The sequence below is a fragment of the Condylostylus longicornis genome, unplaced genomic scaffold (genome assembly GCF_029603195.1).
Source record: "Condylostylus longicornis isolate FDR11 unplaced genomic scaffold, ASM2960319v2 ptg000004l, whole genome shotgun sequence".
NCBI lineage: Eukaryota > Metazoa > Arthropoda > Insecta > Diptera > Dolichopodidae > Condylostylus > Condylostylus longicornis.
In genome coordinates this window covers 8,111,933-8,133,900 of record NW_026577973.1, presented here as the reverse complement: position 1 = coordinate 8,133,900, position 21,968 = coordinate 8,111,933, and the positions used below count along the sequence as shown (strand labels likewise).

At 25.8% G+C, this 21,968-nt stretch overlaps 3 protein-coding genes across 3 annotated transcripts in view; 1 reads left to right on the top strand and 2 right to left on the bottom strand.

The window, feature by feature from the left end:
- LOC129612798 (MATH and LRR domain-containing protein PFE0570w-like) overlaps window positions 1–6,456 on the bottom strand; it is a 50,893-nt gene extending 44,437 nt beyond the window's left edge. Inside the window, exons 1-2 of the mRNA XM_055526578.1 lie at window positions 6,381–6,456; window positions 5,958–6,008 (exon numbers count right to left, since the gene is read on the bottom strand). Of these exons, the coding sequence (XP_055382553.1) occupies window positions 5,958–6,008; window positions 6,381–6,456 (127 nt within the window). The remainder of the gene's footprint in view (window positions 1–5,957; window positions 6,009–6,380) is intronic.
- Window positions 6,457–13,160: 6,704 nt separating this feature from the next.
- LOC129611114 (lysozyme C-like) lies at window positions 13,161–19,441 on the top strand. Its single transcript, XM_055524071.1, has 2 exons — window positions 13,161–13,173; window positions 18,903–19,441. Exons 1-2 carry the CDS (start codon window positions 13,161–13,163, stop codon window positions 19,331–19,333), a joined length of 444 nt encoding a protein of 147 aa, XP_055380046.1. The 3' UTR covers window positions 19,334–19,441.
- Window positions 19,442–21,055: 1,614 nt separating this feature from the next.
- Window positions 21,056–21,678, bottom strand: LOC129611227 (lysozyme C-like). The gene has a single exon (XM_055524247.1). The coding sequence runs from the start codon at window positions 21,616–21,618 to the stop codon at window positions 21,160–21,162; it is 459 nt and encodes a 152-aa protein (XP_055380222.1). The 5' UTR covers window positions 21,619–21,678; the 3' UTR covers window positions 21,056–21,159.
- Between the last annotated feature and the right edge of the window lie 290 nt (window positions 21,679–21,968).

Here is a 21,968-nt window from a genome sequence, read left to right as displayed (position 1 = left end):
TGTTATCATATAATTGATAAATCCGTTTGACGTCAGCAAACACGGGGAAAAATTCTTATAAATAAAAATGTAAACAATAAGCCCACAAATGAATTTTTTTTTATTGCTCATTTAGTGATTTCCATTCATAATTATGCAAACACTTTATTATTATATTGAATAAACTTGAAGTTGTCTAACGTTTAAACTTATTGAAATGCATTGCTAGAATTTCAAGCCACATTTTGGGAGTTTTTAAAAGTTTTTAGCTACAAAACATAAAACGAACAAAAATTTTTTTATTGAAAACATGAATATCGAAAGTCTAAAAGTCTAAAAAGAAAATATTAACACAACTTTTACTGCGATAAAAGAGTATTTATGAAAAGAATCTTAATACTCAGTTATATATGGTCTTGAAACTAAGAGAAGATATTAATGTAGGAATAAAGTTGCTACATTCAAGTCCACATGTAGCGGTGTTATTAATTCTAGTGGCAATCTTTTAGAAAATTTTTAGAATAATTTTTATTTCCCTGTTTTGACATCAGCTTTTCCTGATGTTGAGCTGCGACTATAATTATACCACTCTCTATTATCTCTAGAATTCACATCCTCTTTATAATAAACTCATTCTAATCTAAAGCAATGATTTTTTGGTGTCAAAAACTGAGTAGAAACTTATATAACCAAACTCCTTTACTTCTTTAATGATTTTATTATTGATTGCTTCCCAAGACGACAAGAACTGTTTTACATATGTGACTAACTCGCAAAATCATTCAGCTTTCTATACAAGTGCTTTTCAACATTCTGTGTTATACATGCTATCAAATTTATAATACTTTTGCAATATTGTATAATAAAACTCAGACTAAAACAATAATAATAATATAACATCGTTATTTTTTCATCTTTCGTAACCAAACGTTTATAAAATTCACAAGACACCATCTCTTCTTATTATTATACTCTTATTTATATATACACATCTATGTATAAATTCGCTGTGCTGTTATTTGCATCTGAAATCCTTTCCAAAAAATTTAGAAATAATATTTCTTTTTATATTGTCATAAAATATTAAAAGGAAACTATATAATAAAATAAAACAAGTTAGAAGGTAGAGAATGATTTGAAAAAATCATAAACATATTTCATAAAATATGAAGCTACTCTATATTTTATAAAAGAAGTCTTGGAATATTCTACAAAGTTTCAAGAAAGTTTAAACTTCGAATGTTAAATAGCAATTGAACAAATAACTTTAAAAATCCAAGTTATATTTTGTTTAGTTTAGCCCACATTATAGACTTTGGAAATGATACACTGTAATGACATTTAGAGATTATTTTTTAGTATATTATAAATTGAAAATTTTAGACTTGAACTTTCTAATGAGAACATAACTAATACAAAATTTAAAATACTCACAATATACATATACTCAAAAAAACTTAGGACGAACGGACAAGTTGGTTATGAATAAGTGAAGAAAAAAAAATTTTATTAAATAAATGTGCTAAAAAATTATAACAATTGTGAATCCTTAAATAGAAAAATAATAAAAGGGAAAACAATATTATATAACACTCATATACTCCGATTTAATATGTATATATATATAGGCGGGTGTCTATAATAAAAGTGTTGTTATAACGTATCAATGATTTTGTATTCATAAAGGTTGACTGCAAAATAAAGTCAGTTTCAAATGAAAACTGATTCTTGAAATATTTTTCACGAACTTTGGAACTCATTGCAGCTGCATATTGATAATTTTGTTCTTATTTTCAATTTGAATTTAATTTCAATAAGGAATTCAGTATAAATACATACGAGAAAATTCGAAGCGTATGTAACACATAATTAGATTTTAGATTATTGTCGTATTAAAAAAGCCTTATTTTCTGAATACTTCAACTTCATTTAATATTGCTGTTGAGAAGATATATTGGATAAACTTTGTATAATTTTCTTCTTAAGCCGTACTCCATTGTTTATATTGTTATTTGAAATATTTCTTCTATATGTCTGTTGAGAACAATGACACTGATATAACAAAGGTGAAAATTAAGAATTGTATTACCTATAAAACATCGTGATTAAGTCTAACATCTGGTAAGCTTGTAATAAAATATAGTTTTGAACTTCCATAAAAAACTTTCAAAATTTTTAATTTTTAAATTAATTTCTGTTAGAAGTAAGCATAACGTTGATTTAAACCGTTTCATTTTTCTATGGAAATCTATAAACACAATTCCCATGTTTTCTTTCCATTCCGGAAATATTGACGTTATTTATCGGATAAACACAAAATGTACAACAAGAAATCCGTTATATAATATCTTTATATTTTACTTAAATTACCCTCAAAGAATACATTTATTATTTTTATTATTATTACTATTTTTATAACAATAAATTTATATTATTATTAGGATAATATGTGAAAGAAATGAAATTTTTCAAAATACGAGTACACAAGTTAAAATGTATGCTTATTATTATTTTATTTTTCTATAATAAGCATCACTATTTAAAGCTGCGCCGCGTATTAAATTGAATGTGAAGTTTTTATTAATGGCGAAGTTATTTGAAGGAAATGAGTGTTATCATTATTGTAAAAGGAGTTCACATCCTTACAATTTAATACAAACAACAAAAACATTTTTATTTTGTTTTGTTGTTTGTTTTTTTTACCGGCTACAGTGTTATTACAATGGAGATAAACTGTAAGTGAAGGTTATACGTTGGAAATGTATAAATGTAATATAAATATAACAAAAGATGGAAGGAAACTGTTGTAGTTAGTTTTCTTCAATGTATATGTTATGAATAATGAAGTAAAATTTTGGTAGCCCATTAAATAAATTTTATTGCTTTAAGGTATATTTTAGGTGATAATCTATATTATGTATATGAAAATAAATGTCATTGTTTTAGAACAGAAACCATTATAAAAAGAAGATAAGGTTTGGTTATTTGGCGACTTTTTATTATTTTTATTTCTCTGTCTTTTTTATTTTTTGGTTGATAATAATTTAAATGCAATTTTATATTAAAAAAAAATTCTAAAAACTCTCTGATATCATTAAAAACAACAGATGTTAAAAATTAATAAATTTTCGGGTTCAAATAATAAAATTATAATTAAAAAGTGTTTTTATAATGACATAATGGATGCCAAAAATATTAAATTGCCGTAAGATTTGGCAATAAATTCGGAATATAATCTTTTAATAACTTAAAATATGGCCGTTTTATATAATTCCCAATTTTTAATTATTATTTTAATGTTATTGTACTCATATTAGTATCCCACACAATATATTAATTTGTTTTTTTTTAATAAACAGCAATATTTTAATAAATTTATACAAATAATGTAATAAATATGTACTTAACAATATGATACTCGTTTATTTGTTTGTACATTTTATGTAAATCACACCGGAAAAATAAATTTTAATAAACACACTTTTTCAAAAATATTTGATATGGCGAAAATGTGACATGACTGGTTGAATATGAAAAATTAATTAAAATAATTTTTGAAAATAAAAAAAAGATCAAAAGGTATTAGAACAATTTGAACAATAACCTGTAGCAAAATAATTAAAATATAAGAAAAATCAAATATTCAAATTTACGAAATTAAAATTATTTTTCAGCAATACAAAACAATCTGATGTAGTCTGCACATAACCGACCGCAATGTATATTGTCCGGTTTAGGAAAATGGTACAGAAGATTATGAAAATGCGTTTGAAACAGCTTTTTTTACTAAACACTAGTAAATTTTTATTAACATACCTAGAAAAAAGTAAATTTCGCTCTCAGTAGAGTTTCGCTTTGTGCCATTCGAATTTTCAAGAAATTACATTAATTATTAGTTCCGCAGATATAATAAAAAAATTAAAATCGGCCCCTAGTTCGGCTTCCAAGCTCTGATTGTTGCAAACGTTTACAGGTTCATTATTTAAATACCCCAAATTCAAATTACAAATTTTAAGCAAATTGGTTCATTATTTCTCCTTATATATGCAAAAATGTAAAATCGACAAAAAGGTCAAGTGCTTAAGATTAGATATATCCATATAAAATTTCATTAAAATCGGTTTAGCCAAATTTCAATTAAATACGTGCACACACAGACAGACAGACTGGCACCTCTCAAAATATACTTCATTTATGCTTCCCCACAATGAAAAGTGCATTCTCACCGAAAACTCGACATCGAAAAAATTTAGTGTTGCTACATAAACTCCCATGTTGTATACCTACCGTATTGGTAGATAAAATTGAAACAAGTAGGTATTATAGGTGTATCCATTTTTGATGCCGAATTTAAAGCAAAATTAAAAATTCTTATACCGAAATAAATCAACAAATGCGTTTATACTTGTAATGATTGTGAAGCTACATATTTGGATAGTGAACGTAATATATTTAGGCATGTTAAAGATTTACAATTATTAATTGTGGGTTCATGAAATAAGTTACATATAATTTAACCGATTCCCCTAATGGATTCAATCAAAACATAAATTATTAAAAATGAATAAAAATTTGGAAAAACAAAATCTTTATTTAACTATACAATATAAATCAGTTTACAAAGTGACAATAAGCACTGCAAGATTCTGAATGCTTATTAAACTAAAATAGTACGAATTAAAACAAAATTCAAAATATTAAAATTTATATTGTAGGAACTTTTACTGCTTACATAACTTTTTTTATTCGTAGCAATTAAAGTGTAACAGGTATATAAGGGAATTCTTTGTATAAATTTTTTACTTTGCTTATTTTATTCTTAAGGAGCATAATAGAATGTCAGAAATTTAATATTCTTAATTTTAAAGTTAAAATAATATAAAATATTTCTTTTTGTTTGCAGTTTTTTTGAATTTTTTAAATATTTGAAACTTTATTTTCACAACATTTCAATTTAAGTTTTAAAACTTAAGGATGATGTTTTTAATATATAAAACAATTGCATAACACTTATAGTGTTAACCCTAGAAAAACAATGCTTTTTGTATTAAATTCTTTGTAATTCATTTTTGTTCTCCTTTTATTTTTCATTACCATACATAGATTATTATGTATAATATTTCGAATTTTTGTTAAAATTTTAATTTTCAGTAATTTTATCTCAAACATTTATGTATGTATTTGTACTATCATATATATCAACATAAATGGGTTTCAATCCGAACACTGCATTATACAATATTAAAATTTCAAAAAAAAAATTTAGAAAAATTATACACTATCTGAAAACGATAAAAAACTTTTGCAACCCCTGTAAAATTTCAATATTTTATTCTATGTTAAATATAGGAAAGAGGCATAAACACTTTTCGTATACTTTTCATTTATAGTATATGCATGAAAACGATGCTGGAACTCTTTATACTCAACCTTAACTCATTTATACAAAGTCTAATACAAATTAATATGAAAATTTTTAAAAAACTTTTGTACCAAATTCAAGTTTTTTTTACAAAAAATTTTAATTTTGTTATCAAATAAATGATTCTAATCTGAAATAATCCATTTACTAAGATCATATTGAACTTTGTCAATTCCATATTATACTTTAAACACTATAATTTTGATAACTCCAACATTGAATTAAAAAATTATACTGTTTTACTTTTATCTAATCAAATTGGAAGGATATAAAGTTTATTGATTCCAATTCATCACATAATTCCACTGGCAAGAATAGTTTGTAACTATATCTGTAAGAAATTGCAGCTGACATACAACTTCAAAAGTTATTCGTTCATATCATAGAAACTATTGCAGCTATACTGCGTAAAAAAAACGAAAAGTTGTATTCAACTCTTAAAATTATTTGTTAGTACAAGTATCATAGAATTGACACACTCAATTCTACCTTTTACGAGTATCATTTTTTGAGAAGGAGAGCAAAAAGGAAACCATGCAACCAAACGAGAAATCACCAAAATTGAGTGCGAAATCACCAAAAGCGGCAACAATTTTCAAATTAAAATCTGAAATTTAATTTTTAGTTAAATAAGGAAAAGCAAATATAAACAAAAAGTGATTGAAAAAGGTCCTGTCGGGACACTGTCAATTCAGAAAGCTGGGCCTAGAAAGTGTGCATACTTGCATATTTTTTGGAGAAAATGAGCTATAGAAAGTTTTTCAAGTATATTGTGAACAAATTTATGGAAAGTAAAAATGTTCAAATTAAAGCAAAAATCAAAAGACCACTTCAAAAGACCTCCGCACAAGAAGGGCTGCGGTTCTACGCAAATAAAGATAACAACTAATATGAAGTACGTAGAGTGCGAGAATAATTATGTAACTTTTAGAGTAATTTGTTTATATAAGTATCACAGACTTTACACGGTCAACTGTACCCATTCTTAATTCGTACATTACTTCAAAATGTCTAACATGTATACGTGGTTCTTGTATTATTTCTCTTTTCTTCATATTAATATAAAAGAATATTCTCCAAACCAGTACACAATTTTTAATATGAGCTATTTACTCTTCCACTTATGTAATGAAAAGCTCATCAATCAGTTTATTCCCATTATTTTTTGTGGGGGATTTCTGTAATATGCAGCAATTTATCCAACATATAATGGTTTATTAGATCCATCCTACAAATCATATTTTTGAAAGTAATAAAAATATCAGCGTTTCTTTAAACAAAAATTTTTTTCCATAGGCTAAATTTGATATAAAAAAAAAATTGATAAGAAATTCAAAAATTTACAAGGAAGTTTTATATAGGGTTATGGCACTCCTCTTACATAGATATACGTTTACACAAATGTTTGTAGAAATAAATTATAATTATTTTCAAAAATGGCATAAGGAGTTTTTGGAAAACAGATAAACGAAATTTATCAAAAATGATTTTCATAATAGATTAGTAAAAGATAAACTATACTTAATTACGCTCTATTAAGCATGAGCATCGAAATAACTGCAATATATGCACTAAACTCCCACCGAAAAATTGAACCATTTATTGGAAACAAGAACTAACTAAAATGGCGATATCTTTCTCGAAGTTTCTTTCAAAGTTGTGAGATATCTTTATAAAATTTGTTTAAGTTCAACATTTCTTATAAAATTTCGCTAAGTTCAACATACCGAAACTCGAATATTCTCTGAGAGTACTTAATAATAAAAATATTAACAACAAAACTAAATATATTCTCTTCTATTTATTCAAAGTTTTATGGATCCTTGATACAGATTTTTCTTTTTTTTTTCATATTGCTAATAAATTGCAATCTCCCCTCTATCAAAATATTTGTTCGCTTACACTTTAATTTTTTCCCTTACATTTTCTATTCAATATTTTTCAAAGAAATTGAAATGAAGTTTGCAAAGTTCGCAAAATATTTTTCTTTTTCATTTCATTTTTTAATTCAGCTGTACTTACTTCCTGTAAGAAAAGATTACAGAAGGAGTTTCATTATAATTCTAATTTATGTTTCCAAATGGGGATAAATCTGTTCTAAAGTATTGTTGTAGTGCAATTCAAAACACTATTATTTACTCATTCATATATATATATATATATACGTACTTCCACTATAAGATGGTTAACAGGAGAAGAATTCATTATTTTCTCAATTTTATTCTTATATTTTGCTTATATTTGAATAAATTATTTTTGTTTTATTACAGGGTGATTTAATATGTAATTTGTATTTTAAATAATTCTATTTAAATTTTTATGATTTATGAAATTTTAAAGCAAAATTTTATAATTATTTCATATTTATAATTTAATATATTCATAAGTGAACATGTGTTAAAATTCAGAAATAAGGACATTGTTTTTATTATCATAATTTATATTTGAAAGTTTGTATTTGACTAAATCATGAACAATTTTCTTTTGGAAAATCGAGAATGAATATACAACGGAACACGACGACGAAATAATGTTATTAAGCAAAATTTTGAAATTAGGGGTGGACGGCAAACAATCATTAATTAAATAACTTTCCAAATAAACTTATCATATACGAAGGTAGTAATATTCGCACCATAATTAAACTCGAATATCGAGATGTAATTTGTGCAGTTGCATACCTAGTCAATTTATAGGTTTAGTTTCGAAACTAAATTTACGAACATATTAAACTTGTTGCATTTTTTGAAACCAATGAGAATTTAATTAAATAAACGTAAATAATTTTTTATGAATTATGACAATAATTTAGAATAATGAGCATAAAATTGATGAATTCTTTATTGACCAATATCCCTATTCTTAAAGTGTCAACTTAGACTCTGTTCTACAGTTGTATGTAGAAATTTTAATCGTTTATCTCAAAACATAATTAATTTAAATATTGTAATACGAAACTTGCGAAAGGAAAAGCGGATTGGTGTGTACATATTTTTCTTTCGTGAAAGAAATTGATATATGACTTCACACATAAAATTTATTTATTTTACAATTATTGTAATATATCGAGCTAAAATTATTGTTTAATGTTGCGAATTCTTATCATTCACACATAATATATTATTAATTACAGGGATCATGAATTAAAAAATTTAAAAATATGTAAAATCATAAATTGGTTTTATTTTTTTTTTAATATAATAAAATGCAATTAAACGGAGCGTTTGGCAATAAGGTTTAATAGTGCAGAATTTGTGTAGGTATGAATGTATTTATATAGGTATAGAATTGAAAACTGCAATGCAACAAAATAATTAAATGGTGTATGAAATGAAATTTATATTAATTTATAAAATTTATTATACTTAAATTAAAATTTTATTATTAATATACCTAAATGATTGTAATTATTTAATAATACAGAAAAAAATGCAATAAAAAAATTTATTTAATTGCAAAATAAAGGAAAACAAACCCAAAAAAAAAAACAAAAATTTTAAAAATAATTATTTTTTGCAATTAGTAAGTAAAAAATTAAATGTGAATTTAAATAAATTTTTTAAAATATTATTAAATTCTACTAAAATTTTAAAGAAATTTTTTGTATTTGATTGTGAATCAATTTTTAATTATTGCAATTAATTAAATTTCAATATAGTTAATTAAACATTTCTTTGGTTTTTTCTTTCTTTGATAAAAAATATTTCTTCCCAACAATGCAATACTTGTATTAGTCTAATATAATTTTTAAATTATTTTAACTCGATTAAAAACATATAAATTAAACTAATTACCAATAATTTATCTGTTTAAATTCAATAAAATTTAACAAAAATAAAAAAATTTTCTTGAAACAATATTGTTTTCTAAATTTTTATTAAAATTAAAAAAAAAAACGAGAGTTGTTATAGTTGAACGTGTCAACTACGTCAACTCTTTGCTAATCGCACGAATAGCGACGGACGGATGGACAGAACGACAGACATACATAGCTAAATCGACTCAGAATTCGAGCTGATCAAAACCGTATACTTCACTTTATATATCAGATCATTATTTCTTAGCGTTACACATAGTAAGGCAAAAGGCATTGTTACGACACTTTTTCTCACTTGTTTCTCTTAAATACACTTAAGAGATTTTTAACTGTGAAAGTGAAATTATGCAATAAAATTTGTTTATGTGAAAATTGTTCTTCAAAAACAAGAGTTCTCATTTCGAACATTCTTTTAGAATTAAAAAAAATTTGACACCAAATTTCGGATGTCATGTTTCGAATAGGAACGCGTTTCTTCATAGTAGAGAAGTGTAAATAAACTATTGTTAGAAAGGTGTTGGTCTGTCGGTGTACACCGGTGTATCTCAAGTTCGGCTGAATCGATTTTGGTGAAATTTAATAAGTGAATTTATTTTGGCTAGACCTCGGCAAATGGACCTTTTTGGGGGCCAATTTTACTTTTTTGCGCACGTAAAGAGAAATTATTAACTAATTTCATTGAAATTTAATATTTAAATACAGGGTGCTTTTTTGCTTTGTGGACGGGTGAAATCAGGACCCTATCTACGAAATAGATGAATGAAGTTCCTTGAGATTTGACAATTAAGTTCTGGTTGTTATCGATACTTACTGGCGAACTCTTCAACAGATTCGGATGGCACAAAGCGGAATTCTATTAAGAACCAAATTTACACTTTTCTAGGTCCTTTAACTAGATATTTGGTAACTTCATCAAAATCGAAAGGAAATATTAAAAAGCCATTTTCATAATTTTCTGTAACACTTTCACTAAAGAAGGCAACATATATTGCGGTCGCTTCTGTACTGACACACATGATTTTTTTTCTATATTTTTCTATTATAATTTCTATTATAGACAGAATAACGGCCTCCCCTCCAAAAAGCTGCTGTACTACTGTATTATTACAAAAAGTATTACAAAAAGCTACTGTACTACTGTATGCAATGAATTGTATTTGATGTATAATTTCTTGTATTTATAAAGAGCATTAAATATTACGGCCTACGACCATATGAGACCATAGACGTAAATTATAGACGAATTATACAATTTTCATCTAAAATTTTCTTATATTCCTCTTATATTTTAAGGGTAATTATTTGGAAAAAAAAGGAATAATAGCAGACAATTTATGTCTGGAAAATTTCACTTTTCATATAGTTTAAATTTGATGGCTAGAACAAGAATAGCAAATAATGGATTAATAAATTTATAGTTCCATTTTTTTGAAAAAAAAAATCATCATTATGAAAATAAAGTTCATAAAACGCAACTAACTGATTTTAAACAAAATAACTTCTTCTGCTATAAATTAAAATCTTTTTGTTATTAAAATAAAAAATATGTTATGAACTCTAAAATTGAATATTTCTTATATTGAGTCTATTGATTATTTGTTCCCATAATATAGGAATAAAAACGGAAATTATAAAAATTAAATTAAACGAGAAAATACAATTATTTTCCTACATTAAAAAGGATGCTCAATTCCAATCTATTACTCGATAACATTAAGCCTACATAAGATTTTCTGATGTTTTAAGTTTTGTCAGGAATTTTTTATTAAAAAAGAAATCACCCCAAATTTATTTTGCAAAAATACACAATTTGGCGTTTTTCTTTTATGTTATCGTGATTTAAAGGTCAAATCAATTGTAATAAATCTTCCTTTTAAAAGGGGAGACAGTGGAAAATCTATAACTAAACTGAAATTGCTGAGTCTATAATTTTATTTTATCATTTTATATTAATATTCCCTTCAAAAAATTCCCTCTAGCTGATTGAAGAAATGAAAAACTATTTTAATAATGGTGAGTTGCATTGATTATCAGAGTGAGTATAATTAGTTGAATCATGAAAGTATTAAAGAAATGGCAATAAATTTGGATTTAGTTAAATTAATTACATTATTTTTTATAACATTGCAAAATTGATTCGACTTACAAAGACAGGGTATTGCTAATTGTTTACGGTATTAGAATAATTGATTTGATAAGTTGAACTGCTATTAATAAATTCGGATATTTTATAATTACGATATTCTGCAGGGTTTAATAAAATTATTCAGTAAGTTCCAATAACGTATTATATTCATATGCTTATAGCTACTACATACTAACTAAACTATAATCATACATGATCATGACTCTTGATTTAAATAAAATTTAAGTAAAGAAATTAACTTGAAGAGTGAGTGACTTGAAGAGTAATTATCAAGGCGATGAAATTTTATTATAAAAATCAAAAAGATGGTCACTTTTTAGATGTAATTAAAACCTTAAAAATTAAAATTCTTAAATATAAATGATCATAGCAAGAAATTGAATTTCATTTCCCTTAACTTATATGCTTATATGTATTACGTACTTAAATCACGCTTGATTTCTGATTAAGTACTTAAAACACCATTGACTTTCTTGATTTCACACTTTTTTTTCATTTAAAAATTAAGAAATCAAAAAAGAATTATTATAGACGAAAATTTATTGTGCTATAAGTTCTCGGTGATAAAAAATATATTGTATACGAAAGTACTTTATAGAAAGTATAAGGAAATAATTCATATGACTGAATATAAATACTCGTATAACTATGTATCCTCTCAGGAAAGGATTTCTCATGCACAAAATGTTACTACCGTATGGATGAGCTTGGTATGATTTACATACATTTGAATTCTTTGTTGAAGATTTATATCTGCCAAAGGAAATTAAAAAATAGTTTTTGTATTTGAAATTTTGTTAAGACAACAATTACAAATTTTCTTTAGTACATAACAATATTTTTTTAATTTTCTTTCTTTGAATGTAGGGTGACCATATTTCCAGAATAACAAGAGATCGAAAAACAAAATATTGTAAAAAATTTTCAAGGCCCATACTGAAGTATAAAACAGCACTCGGTAATTCTATTGGGTTCCGTTCTTCCCAAAAGTATCAAATTGTACATAATAGTGCGAAAATTAATGAAAACACGATGACGAAATTTGCTGGTGGAAATTTGCTGGGTGTTTCAAGGATCAACTTGAAAACCCTTTGCAAATACTCTTTGGAAAGAAATTGGCAAGGCAGTTTTTGAAAATTCGATTAATTGTGCATACAAATTCAAATTTTATAACTTTAAATACGTGTATTTTGAAATAATATGCAAACATTGAACTTATCCATAACAGTTTGATATATTTACATACACATACATAAATAAATTTATATATATATGCAATCTCAATTATAAAAACTTTTTTGATAAAGGATTTTTTAACCTTGTTTTCGTTTTTTAAAATTATTTTAAAATTTAAAATTGAAATTACTTTGAAGGGCTGTTATGATGTATTAAAGCAAATCTTATAATAAAAATTCTTAATACTTTCTAAAAATGTGTGAATCTATGTTCTCAATAAAAGCAACGAGGTTACGTATGCAAAACAGGAACATACTCATGAGCAAAAACCTATATGTCGTTTATTATTTGGTAGAATAACGGCATAACTCAAAAAACCAAATTATTCACTATGAGCATTTGAAAATTTTTGTCAATCAAAACTCAATCAAACAAAAACCATAACCGGGTCTTATAAATGCAGTCATAAAAATAGTGTTACATTTAAACTGGTATGACAAATATTTTACAATGCGCGCACATTGAAAAAAATTATAACCTATTAAATGGCATCAGTAATTAAATGGTAAGTAATTGACTGCAAATCGAACCGCAAAACTTAAAATAATACGATGTTGAAAATGAAAAAGATAAGTTCTTCACTCTGCTGTTTTTTTGGAGAGCGACTAACGAATTTATATAAGGATAATGTAGGTAATATTTCTTGTTCGCCATGGCACATTTTTACTCAAAAATCCCATATTTTGATTTGCGTCAGTTTTCTCGGTAATAGACATGTATATGTATATTGCTGTAATGTTTAAAACTTATAAATTTTTCTAGTACAAGATTTCTTAATGGAATAGAAAACTATTTGAAAGCGCTTTTTATTGTAGAGGCTCATTTACATTTCTTCTTTTCCCTTTCATATAGCAATTATGATAAAATGTGAGCTAGATAACTTTTCACCTAGATATTAAGATTTCATGTACCCACTATTCATGAGTGTTTATATGCATGTATGTAAATACTTTGCACACAATATGAATGCATATATCAAAAAGAAATGCTATTATTAAAAAGGGTAAGTGATATTGATTTCTTGATGCATAACTTTTACATACATTTTTTCTTCCAGGAATATAAGTATATAGTAAGTTATGCTTATACAATTGAGATTTTAAATCCATTGGTTTGATATATACCATTATTCGTACATTATGCTCATATTTTATGATTCTACTATGGTACTTGATGGTATAAATGAAATTCTTTTAATCGTAAGAAAAATGTAAAGCAATAAATGAAAGCTTTTTAAATAATTGCATTCTTTAATACTTTTGTTACATTACATTTGAATTCAGAAAATAATTTAAATCCTTGTATTATTGAAATTCTTTTGTATTAAGATTGAATAAAAATGTTACCTCTGTGATTAAAATTTATGCTCTCATATTCAAAAATTCTAAGTTTTTGATGAACAATAGATTTGAAAAACAGTAATTGCCGGCAAAATACTCTATTAATCTTGCACGAATGATTAAAAAGCTTGTACTTTAAAGAGTTTTTGTGTTCACACGAATATTATGTAATAGTTTTTATTAAAATATATGTATGTGCAACCAACCTTCATTTACTGGGCGATATTAAGATATCTATATTAATCAAAAGATAATAAAATAAGGGTCAAACCAATAGTTCATATTGTAGCACTTTTCCCTTTAACAAATAAGAACACTGCTTTAAAAAAGGGTCTATGTACCTATTACATTATTACAATTACTTTCATTCATGTACGAATATATTTCAAAATTACATACCTTTAGGATGAGTAGAGTTAACAATCTTTAAAATAAAACAAAAAAAAAATCTCGTATGGTCAGCACATAACCGACCGCAATATGAATTGTAGTTAAATGAGAGTGTTACAGAATATCATAAAAATGTCTGTTAAATACTTCTTTCCAATTTTTAGGACATTAGTAAGCTTATAGTTAACATACCTACAAAAATGTAAATTTAGCTCATAGTAGAGTTTCGCTTTGTGCTAACCGAATATAAAATCAGTCCGCGGACCAGTTTTCGAGCGCTGATCTTTCAAAAAATTTATATGTTCATTGTTTTAATACGAAGAATTCAAATATTAAATTTCAGTGAAATAGGTTGATTATATCCCTTTATAAATGCAAAAATGTATATTTGGCCCGTAGTAAACGTCCAGTTCCTGTCACCTGATTTCTTCCAAAAGTAAGGAGCTTTCTTTATATATGAAATTTCAAGAAAATCGGTTGAATATTTTCTTCATAATGTTCAAAAATGTAAAACAGGCCGCTAAAAACTGCAGTTCTCCAGCTGGTTCGAAAGCCCTGATATCCTCAAGAGATTTGAAAGTTGATTGTTTTAACACCCTAAATTTAAATATTAAATTTTAAAGAATTTGGTAGATATGTGCAGAAATGCATTTTGAACCCGTAGTAAATTGATTGCTGAAAACTGAACATATGAATTGGGTTATGGTACTAAATTTCACTTAACGATTTTTTGGTGGGATTGCACTTTCCTATATGTTAGAAAAGTGTAAATAAATGATTTTTGTAAAAAGTTAAAATGTATATAAAAGAATTTCTATGTTTGAAGTGTAAATAAACGATTTTCAGGGAGATACTCGTATATCTCAATTTCAGATGAACTGATTTTTTTGAAAAATTATAAATGAGTCTACTTTGATTATGTCACGAATTGAATAACTTGTGAGATATCTCAGATATCGGGTGCCCTTAAGATTTAAAAGAAATATTTAAAATAAAACTTTTTTATGTACATAATAATCTACCCATTTTTTTTTCTACAACAACAACACTAATTTGCAGATATGTCATATCAAAAACGCCATATAATTTTTAACTTCAACATTTCCCTACCGCTGTTTGAATAACACATCTTCTTACCAGTTCATATAAAAAAGGACCAATTTCAAAAAACGGTAATAAATTGAAGAAATTTCAAACACATGTTGGCGAATGAATCAAAAACTTGTATAATATTTCATTAATTGAGAAATAATGACACTAAACAAAAATAAAAATTCACGTTCAGATTTCAGATCACTTCTCGAAGAGAAAACTAATTTCATTTTAAAGTTAAACACTTAAAATATGTATAAAAAGAGTTCTTTCAAATAGAAAAAAAAACAACCACACCAATATTAAATGTATTTCAAGTAAAATAAATGAAGGTTGGGAAAAAAGAGAAGAAATTTTAATGATAACGACTTAAGGTTGCCAATTATGAAAAAAATTTAGAAAATTTAGTGTCTAAGTAAATTTTTTTTATAATATAAATTAAAATACATTCATATTATAGAAATGCGCACAAATAAGTTTTATATTTCATTTTATTCAACAGATTTTTACGGGAACATATAGACTACGATATTTAACGGATTAAGGGCTGAGGCAAACACGCAATTTTTACTTTTGCTACTACTGCTTGATTGTAAAACCATTGTGAATACATCTAAACAACTAAATGATTGCATCATTTCAAACCGATGATTTTAAACAAAAATTACAAACATGTCTGCTTGAATATAAACCTATGAAAAGCATAGGCAATCAAACAGTTACAAAACTAAATATTGCATGTCTGCCTGAGTCCTTAGAAAAACAAGAATATTATATCAAAGTTTATCAAGTATTCTACTAAATATTCTACTAAGTAATTTCAAGTATTCACAGTATATTAAATAAATAGTTCGTCAAGTTATTCTCACAATTGCTAATGTATTGGCAACATTATTTTTTGAATTTAAAATACTCATTATTTATTTACATTATTTTCTTGGTACGTTATTTTTACTGTAAAGGAAATGTCTACTAAAGATACCGGCAAAAATGAAATAAAAAATAAATTACTTATAAAAATAAAAATAAAATCAGTAAATTTTCTTGATGAAGTATTTGGTATGTACTATAAAAGACATGATCATTTGAACGTTACCTTTAGACTTTTTATTTTCCTTATATAGGTGAATACATAAAGTGTATAAAGGAAAATTATTATATAAAACATGATAAAACCTATTCTGACGACTCTCATTTATTATAGGAAAATATTAACTTAAAAACATAAATTTTATATTTACTCTTTGCACATTATCGATATTACTATATATACATGTATATATATTTTTAATGTTAGATAATTTTCAAGGTTTTCATCGTAAAAAGATTTTATATGCTTGCTACTTGTTATCGAATAAGAATTAAAATCAGTGGTTGTATGGAAACATCGATTAAATGGAGTTTCTTAGTTCTTAATTCTAAAATTCGATAAAAATCGAATTCTTTAGAGTCAATGCATATTCTCAAAAATCCGCTTAATATATTTTAATTTCTGACTCAATAATGAAAATCGAATGTATAAAGCCGAACTTCCACAATTTTTTATAAATTCATTTAAATTCAAATTCTTTACAGTTACATTCCATTGAAATTTTATTAATGAACTTCAGTTTTGAATAAATTTTCCTCCAAACATGTTTCTTCGATATAGGAAGTTTTTCCTTATGTCCATAGAAAAAAATTGCAATAATATAAATAGGTGAGAGGTAAACATTTTCTATCATTTTCACATTCTTGTAAAATGGTTTCTTATCATATCTCAAGAGACGTTAAAAAATTGATTTTATTCCCTAAAAAATCATTTAATGCCTTTTTTATTGATAAAAAACTCACTGTATTTTAAATAATTATTTATTTCAAAAATTTTATAATTTATATACACTTACGTATACATTTACCTTTAATTATATTGCTACAGTTGCACTTGGGCTTACAGCTTTTAATTCACAGTTTAAAAGTTCACTAAAATTATTACATTAGAAATTAGAATAACTAAAGCCTACAGCTATAACTAAAGCCTACTGCTGTTAAACTATAAATAAAATAACATAAACATTTCACGTTGTTAAAAACAAATCTGTTGATGCTTTATCTTTATATTGGTGCCATGAAAAAATCATAAAGTAATGGTTCAATTTTTGGAAGAAAATATTAGGAAAGCACCACTAACCAAAGAAAATCAGTTCCGCAGCTGAAGAAAGGTAATTGAAATAAGTAACATGCACATGAAAAATGAAGATATTAGGAATTTGGATGCTCAAGACAATTTTATTAGATTTTGGATGCTGTGCTCAATAGAATTAAAAGCTCCTTAAAGGTCAAAAACCGTTACATAATATAATTTAATCGCATTTTGATCCGGTTATTTATTTGGTCCCAATATTTCAAAGAATGAATGCAAAGATAAGTTAATTTTAATGAATCTGATCTTCGAAGTTTTATGATTCGAATTAAATATTTATAAACGAGCAATGAATTTTAATGTGTTAAAAGTTTTTCTACATTCAAAATATCAACTGCGTATACTTGCACATTATGCTTGTAGATCTAGCTTATTTGTTCAATGTACGTTCTTTAAGTGAAAGCTTTATTGTAAGTTGTTTAAAAAATGGCATCTGATAATAACAGACTTGTGTTTATATTCATCACTCAACATTTTTTATTCGGAAATTGTATTAGACTGCAAAAATTTAACATAATGAAGAATAGTGAGAAAGCTCCGGTAAAAATCATGATTTCATGTTAAATGAAATTAACATTGCCATTATAATGTACGAGTATGATATAGTTTTTGGAAATAAATTTTGAAAATTAATATTCAATATCTAACAATGAATGGAAAATGCAAATATGAAAGTTTTCAAAATTCATAACATTCTGTGATTGACGTAATTTTAATTTTCTTTAACGTAAAAATATTGATGAAACAATGAACCATCAATTACAAGTATTTGTAATTGGTGTAAGTAAATGTAATGATCAACAAATACATTAAAATTGTGCAAAATTAAAATTTGTTTATTGCAATTATTTGACAACAAAATAAAATCTTAGTCTAACAAGCATTTTGTAATTAATTACAAAAGGCGAATTCTCTCTATGAACACGAAATTATTTAAGAGCTTACCATATTGTAACAAAATCTTAAAATTTTTCCAGAAATATGCAAATTAAATATAATTTTTTGTTTCATGCATTTTTACATGGGAGAAACCCCGAAATTTATTTTTTTAATTTGTGATCCAATATATAGTATAAAAATAGAACAACGTTAACCAAAGTGAAAAGCTTTCATTGTTTTTTTTTCCAAAATGAACTGAAACCAAAATTTTAAAAATAACCACAAATGCGTAATGTCGTTAGTATATAAACTTGAAAGAAAAGTTTGTAAAATTCAGTTCAATAATTACACTCCGAAAGTAACTTTACTAATTACAAATCAATATTACAAAATGTTATCCATCAATAAGAGTATTGCAGCAATATTTTTGTTAGCTTGTGTTTTCTATACTGTTAACGCAAAAGTATTTCAACGTTGTGAATTGGCTAGAACACTTTCACATTGGGGTGTTTCCAGACAAGATATTTTAGAATGGGTTTGTATTGCTGAATTTGAAAGTTCCTTTAATACTAGAGCAATTAATCATAACAATGTTGATGGAAGTTGGGATTGGGGTCTCTTTCAAATAAATGATCGTTACTGGTGTGACGGTGGTAAACCGACTTCTAATGGCTGTGGAGTAAATTGCAGAAAATTTTTGACTGATGATATAGGTGCAGCTTTCAATTGTGCTCGTAAAATAAAGAATGCTCACCATTATGATCATAATGGATTTGGTGCTTGGGTCGCATGGAGAAACCATTGCCAAGGTTGGGTACCAAGTAAACAACAAACTCAACATTGTTTTTAATACCATCATAGTAGCACATTCATGTAAATGAATTCGATATACTTATTCTAAATGTTTTAGAATTACTTTTGAAATATAAACGCAAATAAATTTTTATTTCAAAATGTTTTTCTTGAGCTTTTAATTATTTACAAATACCTGTACTGTTTATTATGCTTTATACTTTGCGGTCTTACGAAAACAACTACTGATTCTATTTCATGATAAAAAAGCAATTGTTATTTTTATGAACTACATAGTTTTTGCGTACACAAACATTAACATTTACTTTGACCAAAAGTAATACTAAACTATATTTAATTTCATTCTTTAAATAAATATAAAGTGAAAATTATTACAAAATTCATAGCCATGATAAGTTTTTATTAATTTGAAGACAAATTTTGAAATAATTAAAGTTGTTTCAAAATTGTAGTATATATACGTATATACTAAGAACCAACCTTAAATTATATTTTGAAACGTTCCGAAGTAAAAAATTTACAACAAAAGATTCTTAATCTTGTATACTTCGTAAATAACTTTTGAAGTTGTCAAATAATTTCAACAACTTTCATCAAACACATTGCCCCTACTAATATATTTACTTTTACTAGCTTTACCCTACTAACACCGCAGCTTTTGCAGTTTCTGAAATATACCCAAAGAAATTTTGAACTTGTTTGGCGGCTACCCGAACCAGTACCTCCATCATATTAAAATTTGGCGAACTTAGCTCAATTAGTTTTTGAGTTATCGTTGGGATGAACGGACGGCCGAATGGACAAACGGAGACAAAGAACTCTACAACGAACAAATAGACTCAGGATTCAACGCTGATCAAAAACATATACTTGAGTCTATATCTCATACCATTATTTCTTAGCGTTACAAAGAGTAAGGCAAATTTAGTATATCCTTGGAACATACGCTCGTACGAGTATAAATATAAGGTAAAAATTATTCAAATAATGATTTTGTTGGACGCTCAGTTAATTTTTCATTCACTTTTACATATCTAAAATCAATGGGCTCCTGTATCAACTGAAAATGTTTTATAAAAACAATATTTATTATTTTAATAGGTTCTTCTTAATACTAACTTCCGGTGCTTAGTAACTTAGTACGAGATTGCCATGTGTTTGTTTGTTGCATGTAGAATTGCAATAGCACTTTTTTGAATATAAAATTTTTTAAACAAATGATAAATTTTTTGCAGTTGTCAATCAGTACAAAAAAAGCTTTTTAAATTTTAAGTTAGACTTTATTACACTACAATTTGTGTGTGAGCAGCATTTTTATCTGAAAATGAGTGCGCAAACTCCATTAAGTTTTTCTAACTTACTCATTGTTAAATTAAAGACACACTTTCGCAAATTATTTTCACATGCAATGAGTAAAAACTGCTAACAAAAATGTCGTATTTTTAATGTGTAATTTTTACTGATTTTAATTTTACATATAAAATTTAAAATAAAAGGGAAGCCATTTCATGACATTTTTATAAGGGATTTGTTTTTTAAAATTCTTTTAATTCTACATGACATTTTCAGAATCTTGTTTGGCGTATCCTTCAGCATCCCGATTGCCACGAAGAATTGCTATAGCTAACAAATGTTTTATATATAATTTTTTTAATTTTTTTCTACAAAAACTATAAACAATTAAAAAATTTATTTGTAATGTGTGAAGAATTAACAACACAATATGAAATTAATTGAATGAATTCAGTGCTTGGTGGGCTTAATTCAAAACAATAATATTGAAGTTCTTAATTCAAATTTATATTAACTACATACTTTTTTTTAAATTTTTAATAAAGAAATTAATGCCTAAATCGCTTCTATTTAAATAAGACATTTTTGAGTTTGTTGTTTACTTTCCACCCAGCCTTGACAACGAGTTTTCCATGCGACCCAAGCACCAAAACCATTATGATCATGCGAATGAGCATTCTTTATTATACGGGCACAATTAAATGCAGCACTAATATCATCAGTTAGAAAATCATTACAACTTGTCTTACAAACATTAGCAGTTTGTTTGCCTCCATCACACCAATAGCGATCATTTAATTGGAAAAGACCCCAGTCCCAGCTACCATCCCAATTGTTATAATTAATTGCTTCCGTTCTGAAAGAGCTTTCAAATTCAGCGATGCAAACCCAGTCTAAAATATCATCTTTTGAAACATCATGTTGTAAAAGTTCTCTAGCTAATTCACAGCGTTGAAAAACTTTCGCATTAGCTAGACAAAGAATGCAAACAAAATTTATTGCTATAATTATTCTTTTAACTGACAACATTCTACTATCTTGATTTATTAAATATTATTCTATTATTAAAAAAAACGATATGTTGCTTTATGAATGAGATTTTTGAACTGAATTTTAAAAAAATTTTAATCATGTTTATATACTAGGGAAGCACTTTTGAATATGCGTGAATTTTTATTATATTTGATTTAAATCCAATTTTTTTGGGGAAACCGGTAAAGCTTTTCATAGCCTTGTTCTAATCACATACAACAAATACAGTAAAACAATAAAAAACTAACCACTTCAGAATTATTCACACTACAGGGAATTATGAAATTTATAATAATTTCAATCCTTTTAATTATACATTTCTATTTTTTCAATCGAATTGATGAACT